General features: G+C 50.1%; 1 protein-coding gene across 18 annotated transcripts in view; it reads right to left on the reverse strand.

Annotated features, from left to right (window-relative positions):
- The window catches only part of CAMK2D (calcium/calmodulin dependent protein kinase II delta), a 185654-nt gene that overhangs the window by 110732 nt on the left and 60520 nt on the right, over positions 1–14402 (reverse strand). For all 18 annotated transcript variants that reach the window (XM_074338635.1, XM_074338646.1, XM_074338638.1 and 15 more), the window contains exon 3: positions 3348–3407. In XM_074338635.1, coding sequence (XP_074194736.1) covers positions 3348–3407 — 60 coding nt within the window. The remainder of the gene's footprint in view (positions 1–3347; positions 3408–14402) is intronic.

Consider the following 14402-nt stretch of genomic DNA (forward strand, 5'->3'; position numbering starts at 1 on the left):
ACAGCCGGGCTACTCACTCGAGGTGAAGTACGTATTGCCTCACCTGGTTTATTTAAGTAAACTAAATATATTTTTGGAATTTGCTGCGGGCCTATTAACAATGGATTGCGGGACGCAGTTGGCCCACGGGCCGCAGTTTGGACACCCCTGATCTAAAGGGTTATGAAAATGGCCACCAGAGAAAGCTGAAAGCTAGCACATACATAAGGTTTATTATAAAAAGGCAGAAATAAATACAACAAACATTAAAAGTTGTTCCCTCTGGTTTCTTCTTTATACATGACTGTGTTTCCCACACTTTCCACTAAGTGTGTGTGTTACTTAGAAAAGAAGACTAAAACAACACTGGAAGATGAAAGCAGTTCAGTGAGTCACGGCTCCTAGCTGGTTCCAAGTGCATATGTCCGGGAGAAAGCTTTCCCTTGCTGCGAGTTCTAACTGTAGGCTCTGTGCCACGACAAGGCAACACAATAAAAACGCAACGACTTTTCACAGGGAAACCTGCCCTATATAGGATTTCCTTCTAAAGTCTGACAGATTTTAAGAAAACTGAGCCAATAACAAAATGGAGGAAGGGGAACAAGAGACCAGGCCTTCCAAACTGTGCGTTTACCCAAGAGCAGACGCAGCTGTGCTGTGTAATCTGAGAAGCAGCGGGTGCGACATGCGCAGGACGGCGCTCGGAGGTGCTCAGCTGTCCGGGCACCTCCTGTTGGCGGCTGCTCACTGCCTGCTGACAGTTGGTGGTGGGCACCACTTCTGCCCACATGAGTCGTACAGCGCTGCCCATCACATGACCTGGAGAGCCATCAGTGAGGACACACGCAAAATAAACCGTCCTCGTTTCCCTAGGCAGAGAAAAGCTTGGGCATGCACCGGGCAAGGTCTGCCCCAGGGCCTTTTCACAGGCGTGTGCCTCTGCCTGGACGCTTGTCCCCACAGGGTTGAACGACTGGGTGCCCCGTCTTTTAGCACTTGACTCAAATTTCATTCTCAGCGAGTCACTCTGCCCGACTACCTAACACGAGCCCCCGTCAGTCCCTGTTCCCTCCTCCTGCCTTCTTTTCCTGCTCAGTAATAAGCACAATTTTTACATCCTACACCTTCTGGGCCGTCCACCCCAACAACCCATCTCCATGGGGGCAGGACTGCTGGTCAGCTGTGTGCTCACTGTCCTAGGACGTCACGTTGCTGAGGGGCTGAGTGACCCGAGTGGAGCTGCCACTGTGGATTTCGACATCATGTCCGAGGTTTAGCGTGTCCGTGAAACATACCGTGTGGTACGACTGGAGAACGCTCTCGTGGGGAAACAAGAGCCCCGGCACCTGGCAGTGCCACAGGTGCTTTTGTAGTTCTCCTGAGACTTGGGAGAGAAGAGTCCTGCCTGCCAGGAGGCAGCCGAGGACGGGGACTCTGGAAACCTGTGTGTCGTGGCAGCGAGTGCTGACGCTGCTCTGAGTCCCACAGCTTGGGGATGGCCCCCAGCGCACACCCTTTCCTTGTCTGGTCAGGCCGTTCTGCACGGGGGGCCCAGGAGAACAGCTTTTATTTTTATTTTTTATTAGTTTCAGGTGCATAAAACAATGTAATAGTTAGAGTTTATCATTTATATCCCTCACACAGTGACAACCCCCCTCCCCCTCCCACTACCCCTCTGACATCACACACAGCCATTACATTTCCACTGTCTCTATTCCTAATGCTGTGCTCTGCTTCTTGTAACCATATATATACATATAAAATTGTAGTTGACAATCATTATTGTTCAGCTTCAGCTTCAGGTGTACAGTGCAGTGATCAGGCATCTACATCTTCCCTGAGGTGGTCTCACTAATGAGACAAGTGCCCATCGGATACCCTACAAAATCTTTACAACATTGTTGATTATATTCCCCAAACTGACTTGCTTTTGTCTGGGTGTCTTTACACACTGGGTTTGGGTCTCCTAGAGGAAATGGAGGTAACTAGCTTCATTTTCTACAAAATTGGACTTTCATAGAAGGACCCTGATTAAAAACAAACACCTAACAACTCTCCTTCACAGGAACCACAATTCCACTCATTTTATCTTAACCCGAAGTGAGAAAAGCACCCTGTGAACCTCAGTGGGTTGTGTTGTGTCATTTCTTTCTGGGGGGACTTGTGTCCCCCCAGATCTGTGTTGGAGTCCTGACCCCAGCACCTCAGAATTTGACTACATTCAGAGACAGGTCTTTAAAAGCGTAACTCAGTTAAGGGAGGTAATTAGGGCAGAGCCAAGCTGAGGGCTGAGCCCTCAGGAGAAGAAGCAATGACAACACGGATATCACACATGTGGGAACACAAAGATGGCCAGCCGCAGGCCTCCCCAGAAACCAGCCTGCCCTCCTCACCTCAGACTTCCTGCTTCCAGAACTGTGAGAAAATACAGTTTTCTTTTGAAGCCACCCAGTCTGTGGTACTTTGTTATGGCACAATGACAAAGCTAAAAGGAAACACCACAGACCCCATCAGGGTAAAATACGCGTAAAGGGGTAGATTTACACTGAGGTCATTCCGTTCTCACTCCAACCAGGTTCCCTTCGTCAGCTGCTAGTTTAATGCTGCAGATTCCCTTAAGAACCAGAAGCGCCCGCGAAACGCAGGTCCCTGAGAACTTGTAGGTAGGGACAGAAAGCGAGCGCTCCCATGTGTGAACAACAAGAGAACCACAGGTGTCACCAGGGAGGGGCTTTCCGAAGCCCACTGAGCAGCCCCATCACGCCTGCGGCACGTGTACTTCGGTGACAACAGAACTGACAAAGCTGGGACAGCAAGTTTTTCCCAAAGGAGGAAAACTATTGTCATAGGATCTAGAGTATGTATCTATAGCTGTTCCTACATTTTCTTTCCTGTGTTCCTTTCTTCTATTTTTCTTACATTCATCAAGTTCTTATTCTGAACATTATTGTGCTGTTTTATAATTCATGAGGAATAAGATTCTAAAACAATTTTCCTAGTTTCTGGAACATAACCGTGATTATAAGGTAAACTTTATGGGGGAGGTGAAGAGTAATTTAGCGACTGAAATATGGCATCAGTTCTGTCTGTCCAGAGTCATTAGCTGAACAATCACTAAGACACATAAGGGCACTACTTACCCAATAATACCATATATATTTCAAATATTAGTGTATATAGAACTGCAATTTTGGGAAAAATTTTAAAAACTTTCAAGAATCAAATACCATATAAGCAAAGCTAAAGGTTAGGAACCTACTTGTTAATAGTTGCAAATACTAGACTATTAAATAAACATTTCATTGTGGTAAAAACACGTAACATAAAGCTTTAGATTAATGTCCAATACATTGAAAACATTTCCTTACCGATATTGGGGTGCTTCAGGAGACGGCAGATTCTAGCTTCCCTTTCCAGCTTCTGATGATCTGTTAAAAAAACAAAAAAAAACAAGAAGAATAAATCACAACTTCAGCAAAAAGATTAAAATAAGCAGTGTATCCAAGTGACAGGCTGCACGTTTACTTATCCTTTCTGTTTAAAAACCTGATTTCTGTTTAAAAACCGATGACCTGAATTTGGAATTATGTGGACACTACAGTTTTTAACACCTAATTTTCCTTGTTTTTCCATTGGCTTGATGCAAAAGCAGTGAAAATGGCACAAAACTATACAAAACCTTCTCCCGAAGTGCCTGTTAGTACAGACACTTACATAACGCAGTGGAGACGCCCATTCGAGCAGAGGACACATGTCTGGAGCCTGGGACTCCAGTGGAACCAGAGCCCAGGGGGTTCAGAGCCTTGTCCCCATGTGGCAGGGCTCCGCGTCCTGTTGATTTCTCTCAGCCACTGACCCGTCTGCTTCCCAGGTGTGTCGCGCTCTTCCCCAGAGCCAGGACTTCCAAAGACCCCGGGGCTCGCTGCCCGCCCCCTCTGCGTCCCTCCCAGGCCCAGTCACTGCAAACTCGCATTTGATGATCTGATATTCCTCTCTGGCCGCTGGGTGGGTCCACACGCGTACACAGGTAACCCAGACCACACAGGTAACCCAGACCACACAGGTAACCCAGACCACTGGCCAGAGCCCAGAACAAATGGGGGAGAAAGGCAGGACCGCGGCCAGATGCCTGTGGCAGCAAGGAGAGCATGGCAGAGTGGTCACCAGGTGAGACCCACAGACCTGTGTTAGGCCTTGGGACAGCCCTCTGATCACCCGCGTTTACAAACACGCAAAGTACCGCACAGACAGCTTGGCTTGTCTTAGCCTATAAAGCTAGGAAGTGGCATCTGCCAATCAACTCTCAGAAATGCAGGTCACAGAGCTGCCCCCAGAGAAGGCGGGTGCCCACCCAGCAACCCACACACTCTCCACACCAACGTCCTCAACCTGTGCTCTCAGAACCCTTACTGCTCTTGAGAATCACACGAGATTTTTTCACATGGATTACATCCATTAATATTTACTCCATGAGAAACAAGACTGAGACAATTTTAAATATATATTTAATTCGTTTAAAAACAATAATCAACCCATTACACATATTAACATAAGTGAATGCCTTTACATATTTTATTTGTAAATAATTTAAACAGAAAACTTGAAGAGTAAGAATATTTAAAAAATGTATACAGTTTATCTAGATATATCTCGTTAACACTTCACCCAAGTTTAATCATTTATGTTCTCTCCGCCCCTACGTGTATGTATATATGTATGTATATACACATTTCTCTAATTGACACACATGTACATAAATATACATGAATATATAAATGTATACTTATCCCTGAAATAATTTTTTCCAAACCATATGAAGGTAAGTAATTTAGGAAAGTATTTTGAACACACATAGTCCTCTTCATAGCTCAGGGAGAAACAGTGTTGGGTGAACCAGCCCAGCACTGGAAAGGATGTGTCAGCACCATTATCTCTGGGTTACAAATGTGAAGAGAGATGTTCTCTGGCCTTATCACCATCTAAAACTGCACATACTTCAAATAAATGCAAGTTCTTCCACCTCCTTACAGGTCTTCACTCTGAAGATGGGCTACGTCTAGAATAGCCTTATTTAGAAATACACAAGTAAACACAAAAACCAGATTTTGAAAATGGACCTAAAACCATCTTGAAACCTGTAAAGGGTCATATGTAAAACATATGAAAAATATGCTTATAGGATTTATAATCTTGTTCTAGAGAAAGGGACATGCAAATATATATGCAAAACCACGATACAGATAAGACTCTCATCCATATAGATTAATACATGTAATAGTCTGTCATGTATAATTACGTTACAAGCTCACAAAAGACCTTTATTGGTAACAGTGGCTTAGCGTTTTGGGTATGGACATAATTTATACAGCCTACACTTACAGGCTGAATTGTGACCCCCTAAAACTCCTATGTTGAAGACCTGACACCCAGGACCTCAAAATGTGACTGTTTGGGGACGGGGCGTTTACACAGGTGACCAGGGTAGAATGAAGTCATCAGGGTGGGCCCCGATCCCACAGGACTGGGTCCTTCTAAGACGAGGAGATGAGGACACAGGCATGCACAGAGGGACGACCATGTAGGACACGGGGAGCACACGGCCGTCCACATGCCCAGCAGAGTGGCCTCGGGAGGGAGCTGCCCTGCTGACAGCTGGCCCTGGGACCTCTATGTCCGGGATGTGAGAACATAAGTCCCTGGGGCTGAAGGGCGAAGACCTAGCCCTGGGCTCTGCTAGGGCAGCCCCGGCTCACACGCCGACATGTTAGTTTTCTATTGTTACAGAACAAATCGCCACACATGTAGATGCTTACAATACACACCTAGCGTGTGTCTGAGGGTTGGACCCGGGCACACGCCACGGCGCCCTTTGCTGTAGGGTCTCAGGCTGCAGTGTGGGCTTCAGCCAGGGTTCAGGCTGGGGTGTCAGCCGCAGTCCTGACTGACCCCCAGCCCGTGTGGCTGGTGGCGAGTCACTGAGTTGAGGGGCTTAGTTCCCAACTGGCTGTGGCTGGAGGCTGCCCTCAGCTCAGCAACCAGCTTCAGCAGTCACACGGCGAGAGGCAAGCCACTGCCACATCTCAGTTAATCACAGAAGGGACAGACAGCTCGTCATATTAGCCACATTCCACTGGTGAGAAGCCAGTCCCCGGCTGGCCCACTCTCACGGGAGGTGATGCCCACGGGTAGGCCGCTCAAGGCTGCAGCCACGCGGCCTGGACAGCCGCCCGCGGCCCCAGGACCCTCCTCTCTGGTCAGCAGCCTCAGACTTCCCCTCAGACTCAACTCAGTGATGTGCTGTGAACCCCAAGGGGCTCACACTCTCCCACCGGGACTGGGCACGTCCTGACCTCCTGACAGAACCAGTTTCCCTGAAAGCCGAGTGCAGCAGCCGTGGGCGCATGTCCCAGTGTGTGCCATTCAGTCAGCGGCCCGTGCACCTCCGCTTAGAGGCGGGGCAGGCGGAGCAGCGAGGGGGCGACACCCAGGGCCTATCCCCCCAGCACGTTTCCATATCTATCCTGCCGGCGAGGTGAATTCCTGTCACAGTTCCTTTACCTTTGATTCAGTCGTAGGACCCGCGTCACGTTCCCAGCTCGCATGCCCACAGTGGTGGGAGGCAGATGGAGCAGAAAGGCCAGACCCACAGCATGGACCGTCCTGCTCTTGAAGAGGTGCTTCCGCCCTGCATACGGCCTGCAGCCTAGGAGCGAGCGCCACTCACCACCTCACACCCACCCAGGGCCCGGGCTGCCGGAGCCTCTTACACCTCCCTGGAGCTCAAGTCCACCCTGCTGCTCCGTGTCAGGGCCAGTAAGACCATGCTGGGGAGCCGACATGGCTGCAGACTGCCACAGAAACAATGCCTGCAGGAAAACGTCCCTTCAGTTCATCACAGAACCAATCAGCAGGGAACAGCATGGCCCACTACAGACACGTCAGATTTTAAAATCGTGTCTGAGAATTCTGAGAAAATGAGCTTATTTCTTCCCAGCTTTAAGACACTTTTTAAAACTTACTAAGATATTTCACTTCAAATGAGGTGAAAAATGTAAATTCAGACTGTGAAGTAACCCTTCATCCCGGGCCAGATCCACTCCTAACATCTGTGCCAAACGGCTCTGGGCGCAGAGGGAAACTGACGTGCTGGCCCCGAATAGCCCCCATGGAGCAGCAGGAAAGTCACCAAAGCTGCATAAAGCCACAGCCTGCTTTCCTGGGAAGGAGCTTTTATCAGCCCACACAGGTCGGTGCCGTGCACCCCAGTGCCAGAGCTGGAAAATGCACCCTCCTGGGGGACCAAGGGGCCATTCTTTTCTTACACAGATGACACACAACCATGACACTGCAGGGTCATCGTCAGCCTTAGCTGTCACTCTGCTGTAGTTCGCTGAAGCCCTCAGAGGCTATTGAGGCCTGTATTCCCAAGTGTCCCCACCTTCCACACGGAGTCACCTTGTCAGTCCAGGTAACACCAGGTGGCTTGGCAGAGGAGCCATGAATGGCCGGTTAGCACCCCTCCCCCAAGACATGTGCACACACACAGCCTAAGGAAGACACGTACACACACATATGTAAACATACAGCCTAAGGAAGAGACATGCATACACACGTGTAAACACACAGCCCAAGGAGGACATGGACTCGCCACACCCAGAGGGCTGAACCCCACTAGCCCCCCAAGCCCACCACAGCAATGTCACACGTGGCTGGGGAGTCGTCCCCTCAGGCCCAAGGAGGTGGGCCGCTTACATCAGCTGTCCTGGCACTGTCTACCCCTCCAGCCTGGCCACCCGCTGTAAACTCCTTGGTCTGTCTGGGCCTGGGCTCCACCTTGGGATGCCTGCCTCTGAGGGCAGGTTCAGCCTGCACCCGCCCAACTTGCGTCTCAACCTTGCATACCCCTTCAGCTCCCAGGGACCTCAAGTCCCCGCAGGGACACTGGCCGCCCTGGCAGGACCATGCCCAGCTGGCTAGCCATTCATTCTCGGAGACGGGCCAGAAGGGACCTGCCGCCGTCTGTAACACCTCTTCTGTCTCGTCGCAGGTGTGTCTGTGAGCAGGACCAGGACATACAGTGGGTGCAGGTGTGCACGCACTACTGGTCTGTCAGGAGTCAATGCTGGGGACAAAGGGAACAAGCAGTCAGTGGGGCCCGCAGGCTCCTCTGTGACACAAGGTACTGGCTTCGGAGCGCCCTCCAAACAGCGTTCCTGCATTCCTACCAGAGAAAGCAGCCAGGTGAGCTGACTGAGGCCCTCGGTCCTCCTGAGGAGGCCGCATTCCAGCCACACTGTCACTCACAAGCAGCTCTCTGAAGGGGGGTCTGTATCACAGACGCTGTGCGATCTCACATGTACTCTAACAGAAAGCTATCGTCATTGAGGAAAAGGTTTTAAAATTCATAATTAATACTATCCTTTTATTTTGAACTTTGCTTTGTCCACACCGCAAGCTTGGTTTTCAACTGTTTGACCTAAATGCCTTCTGACTTCAGGTATGGGTCACACCCCATTACTCATGCTGCCTGTGACACCTGGGCAGGTCAGCGAGTGCTGTGACACCCAGGGGGCTGTGCGTCCTGTCACGGAAGCAGAACGAGGTACACCTGCCAAAGTCCAGGTAGCCTAATTGAGGACTGAAACCTGAAGAGCTGTTTCTGAGGGAAGCTCATGCAAATGGTAAATCCTGAATTGTGATGTCCATCCGATGTCAGGTCTATATGGACCAGAAACCCGGCGTGTGTGTGTGTGTGTGTGTGTGTGTGTAAAACCTGTTTCCCATTTTCTTTAACATCCATCACACAGTAGATGAACCAGACCTCTGCTTCATTTAACTCCTTCCTGCAGTTTCATTTGTGGAGCAAGATGACACTGTTCCTTGGTGCCCGAGACGAAGGCCAAGTGTCAGAGCCCCCGGTTTTGTGGGGCCCTGGCACAGAAGCCAGACAAGGGACCAGAAGGCCGCGGGTACAGAGCAGGGGACGTGAGACCTGCTGTCTGGCCCACCACTCATGACCAGCTGGGTATCCACGTCCCCTGACGTCTCTAAAGATCCCTCTAACAGCAGGGCCTAAAATGCCTCAGCACCACCAGGCCTGGGGACCTGGCAACGGGAGCAAAGCAGGTGCTCAGGTCACAGCACCGTTAAGACTGCCACGGTTGTCACTAAAAATCTGCAACTTTAAAAGAGAGAAATTCCTGAGAACCCATTCAAGAGGGTATCGATGTCATCCAGTATTCATCTCAGATGTGCTGTAATCACTATGAAAGTTAACTACTGTCCATAAACTCAGATAACCATGCTCCTAGGCAACTGGCCATTAATCTGTGGGAGAACCACTGGTATCTGTGTTTAGAAAGAGACAGAATCAGTGCAGTTTAAAACACTAATAATTATTCGATTTTATGGTGTACTCCAAATACCTCAAAATAAACAATACAGAAAAATGTTTGAGTATAAACTTTTCAAACAAATTAAATTGACCCATTTTACATACCAACTATGTTCTTTTACTCATGTGCATCACGCATCAGAATAAAGTCTGTTCTGGTAATTTACCATGTACCCTTGTCGCAGAGGGAGTGATGGGGAATGTGTTTAGCCTACTTCCTAAGGCTGTAAAGCGATACAGAGTAAAACCTGGTGGCACCAGGAGAAACATCCTCCCTCCTCTGTCACCCTAATGGCATTCATTCAGAGACGTGACATTATATTTGCTATAAAAATAATGCTTGTCACAAAATGATGCAAATGGGAAACAAAATCTCTATCGTACAGGACCCCCATTCAGGGGCAATTTCAATGACGACACGTTACAGACCTTTTAAAATTGCAAACAATGGTGACATTAACTTATACAACATATTTTCCTCTACACGCTTGCTACCTGATTAGACAGAATCTGTGTACCTCCTGAGGCTGTGGGGACACTGTCCGCAGGTCGGCACTCTCAGCCAGTCCCTTAGGGGCTGCGGGCACTTGAACTGACCTTCCCTCTGGGGAAGGGGCAGGGGTGTCACTGGGTAGGGCACTGCACGCAGCACACAGAGCTGGCAAGGAGCCTTCCTGTGCATGACAGGGAGGGGTGGCAGGAAGCCCTGCTTCCACATCCTGGAGTGCTGAGGGACGTCAGGTGGCCCTCGCAGGCTTGCAGCCTCTGCCTGCTGCCTGCCGTGTGCCGGGCCTGGTGCTAACGCTGCCGTGTCACTCACTGCACGTTCCAGGCAGGGGACCTGTTCTGTGCGGCCACCAAAGGATTCCGTCGGGGGGAGCCCACAAGGAAGCCTAAGAGCAGAGAGCGGAGCCCAGCGCGGCGCCCGGCCAGCCCCGCAGCGTTAGCACCGGGCCCGGCACACGGCAGGCAGCAGGCACGGGCGAGGCTGCCGCGGGAGAGGCAGCATTCCGGACGGCATGGCGGGGGCGGGGGGGGGGGGCAGCCGGTGTCAACGGGCAGCTCACACACCACAGCTGACTGTCGCTCGGCAGGCCCTTGAGGCACCATCACAGCCTACGCGATTGTTCCCGTCAGAAACAAGCCTTCAGGAAACAAGCGACGAGGATGCTCACTGGTGCACAGTAGAAACTGAAGCTATTTCAGTGCAGCTACATCTTTATTCTGATTGTCCATCGATGACTTAATCAATGCGGAAAACTGAAATGTACCCTAACTGTGCTCCCGCACACAGGCAACGAGGTCCCGTCCACGTAATACATCACTCTGCCTGGTCTCCACAGCCGGGCGGTCCCGCCTGCTCGCCGGGGGCTGATTTACCTGTGATTTCAGAGGGACGTGCAGCCAGTGCCACCTTCCTGACTAGGCCTCACAGCTCAGCCACCTGAGTACTGCGCACTGTGACCTTCCACACTTACTACGTAGAGACTAAAAGGACGCAGCACGGAAACAAGGCACCCACGCTTTATCATTTCCCAGTGGCTGGTGACTTCTACTGGCAGCTGCATAGAAACACGAGAGAGCATTTTCTTTAGGGATTTTGCTGTTTTCCTATTTTTCTTATTGTGGTAAATATATTTTGCTGTTCTTATATATGTTTTCCTAATAATTAAGTACATACAATTTGTTCAAAATGTGAGAAGTAAAAATATGTATGTGGTTTTTGACAGGACACTTCCCTTGTGTAGCTTAGTATTATTAGCACACGAGGAAGGAAATGTAAGGAACATGGATTGCTGTCGTTCTTTTAAGCACCTGAACATCCAGCGACTCCTTTTCTGCGGCTGATTTTCTGTGCACGTCACTGCGAAGCTAGCAGAGTATCACCTCAGGGCCTGTCAGGTGCAGGGGCCCTGGAGGGGTCTTAGCTACACAATCATACGCTTCCTCAAACTCGACACACAGACTGTTTCCTGCAGTCAGGCGCACGCGCTCCTTCCTGCCAGCCCCCCTCCCTCCATCGCACCCCCATGCTGAGTGGTCCTGGAGGGGCCGACATCTGTGAACTCCAGCTGAGGGGGGCCCAGGGCAGCATTCAAGTTAGTCTGGACTTAAGGAAACCTACTTCTCACCTGGTTTGCAGTCACTTCTGGGAGACATTATGCTATGAGAGACAAGTCATGTTGTGATGTAGATGTCATGTTATGTATGACACAATGCAGATGTTACGTTCTGACGTGGACGTTATGTTATGGTGTAGACGTCATGTTATGTGTGACACGACGCAGATCTTACGTTCTGACGTGGACGTTATGTTACGGTGTGGACGTTATGGTGTAGACGCCATGTTCTGTATGACACAACACATGTTATGATCTGGATGTCATGCAATGCTGGGCAGCCTGGGAGAGGCACCATGACATGAACGTGTACTGCAGGTCACCCCACATGAATGTGCACAGAGGATGAAGAGCAACATTTGTTTTTGGATTTTGTTGTGCTTTGCAGTATCTGTCGGATTTGTAAATTTATAATTTCTTGTGACTATTTTCATTCTAAACATATATTACTTTTTGGTTTAATTTTTGATTTGTACTTTTCTCCTTAGAGAGAATCTCCCTGGTTGCATACACTGTAAGCCCTATGGGACCCACACTATTTATTATACTTACAAAAAAACATAAAAGATAACTTACTGTTGTAATTCTAAGCATAAAAAGCCATATTTCCATAATATAATACTACATAAAATTTATAATATGAACTTTCTTTTTTACGTTAATAAAGTAAATTAGTCATTAAAAAGCCCTATGTCTCTTACATTGCATTAGTCAGGGGAGACCAACCACAGGGAAAAGAGCACCAGTTGAAAATCAGGGGGGGAAAGTGGCTTTTATTACAGGCTCTGCCAGGAATAAAGGCAAGAAGAGAAATTCTTATAAATGTGAAAAATTATACTTATTCCTCTCAACCCTATGAGAATACTACAAATTTGAGAAAATTTGTATTTAGGAAAAAAACATCCTGTAGGTGACCTGGTGCTTACAGGTATTTCTTATCAGCGTCTTTACGAAGCATCTTTGTTGAGCAGACAGGCTGACACTGATTGACGTTTTGGAAGACGCAGTAACTTATTACAGTCTGGTTACTCATGAACTAGTAATTAAATTAGAAGTCATTGGCTCTACAAATAACAGTAATATGCTTCAAACTGGGGAAGTGAAACTAGTTACTGAACTGTGTTCCCCAAGTTAAACCCACACACTTGTCTGGCCTCTACCTCTCTAATCACATGCTCCCAGTTCACACATTTTGTGAATGCTTTCATTTCCTGCACACGCGCACACACAAATATGAGGTTTGGTGTCACCACCTAAATGAAAAGATAGTAAAATGAGAGAGTTTCCGTTTCAGCTGAAATTCGAAGGCTAAAAACAGACAACGGCCACGTGCTCAGGCCCCCTTCTGCCCCCATGAGCCCACCCCCATTTGGCTGCACAAGGGCAGGCAATGGGAACGTGGGGGTCTCCTCTGCACCCCAACCCCGAGCTGGAGAGGAGCTTCCTCACGGGTCACCGCTGAAGGGGCCGGTGGCGGCCCCCAGGGCTGAGACAAGTAAGAGCAGCCAAGTCTCCAAACAGTTGCCAGCTGCCCTGGAATCACCAAGTGAGTGGGCACTCACGCAGCTGCCAGAGGTGTGAGTGCAGGTGAGGGCACAGAGGGCTCAGCCGGCCGCCCCTCCCGCTCGGCCCCAGGGGCCTCAGGCAGCAGGCGGGCTGTGGGACAGGAAGCCAAGTGCACCAGGGCACAGGCCTGACCTGCGGGAAGAGCGGCAGACGGACACACTGTCCAGGCCTCGGACTGACAGCAGCAAGGTGTGAGCTGGCCAGGCCCGCGGAGAGTGACCCAGGGGCCTGGGGATGGCGGGTACAAGAGGTCTCGCTGGAGCCTGTAAGTCCCGGCTGAGCATCAGCACTACCTCCTTCAGCACCGTGTGCGGGTCTAGAATGTGGACTCGCTGCATCGGTCCCTCTCTCTGTGTCCCTCCCTCTGCCTCAGACCCGCCCACCCACCCCCCAGACGCAGCATACCTGCTGGGCGAGCCCGGGCACTGCTGACCCGACCCTGCTGGACGACTGCCCGCTGGGCGTGAGTCCCACTGCCCTTCTGACCTTGTGGTCACACCCGAAATGCAGGGTGACCCTGGGCACCCTTTGTCACTCAGAGCTGAGTGTTCTCTCTGACCCAGAGGCTCTGCCTCACCTCTTCCAGCCGCGTCTGCCCCTGGCCAGGCATCACCAGTGGGCCAGCCCCACGGCCAGGGCTTCCTGCAGCCAGCTGGCCTGGTGCCCTCGGTTCACAAGGAGGTGCATGAAATGCCACCGAAAGTGACTTTGGTTCCTTCTAGACTCTGAAAGAGGAAGACGTTTGCCTCTGTGTGGCAACCATTAAAACCATCAGGCAAAAATGTGTCCTGCACTGACCCGGGAAATGGACGTCGACTCCCCAGTGACCTGGACTGACCCACCGCCCACCTGCCACGTGTCCGTCTGCAGCGTGGCCCTGAACACAACTTGTGATTTGTGCTAAGCCACATGTATTATCGGAATCAAATGCAGGCTCGGGGAGGGGTGGGGGATCCCCAGAGCTTACTGGTTTCCTGCATCACCGTTAGAAGAAATGCATGGCTACCTGTCCTCAGGAAATAAGACGCCAGAGCACTACATAGAAACCCATGCTGTTTGCTCCTTAAAACCTGAGACTCTAAGAATTCTGCCAAGTGACCTGGAAATAGGGGACTATGAGAAGACGCCTCTGAAGAGAGTGTCCTGCAGGCGAATCGCCTGTGTTGCCACGGTCCATCCGTGTGCCCGTCCTCAGCACCCCCATCGCCTCCACAGGGCCTTGTTTTGCCTTTCACCCCAACACTATTTTTGTTTTTAAAAATTTTACTGTAAAATGATAGATTCCAACAGGAAAACACATGTGTGCCATTTTCCAGCGATGGCCGGGTGGCACAGACACAGCT

This window comes from Rhinolophus sinicus, linkage group LG07 (assembly GCF_036562045.2).
Source record: "Rhinolophus sinicus isolate RSC01 linkage group LG07, ASM3656204v1, whole genome shotgun sequence".
Lineage (NCBI taxonomy): Eukaryota > Metazoa > Chordata > Mammalia > Chiroptera > Rhinolophidae > Rhinolophus > Rhinolophus sinicus.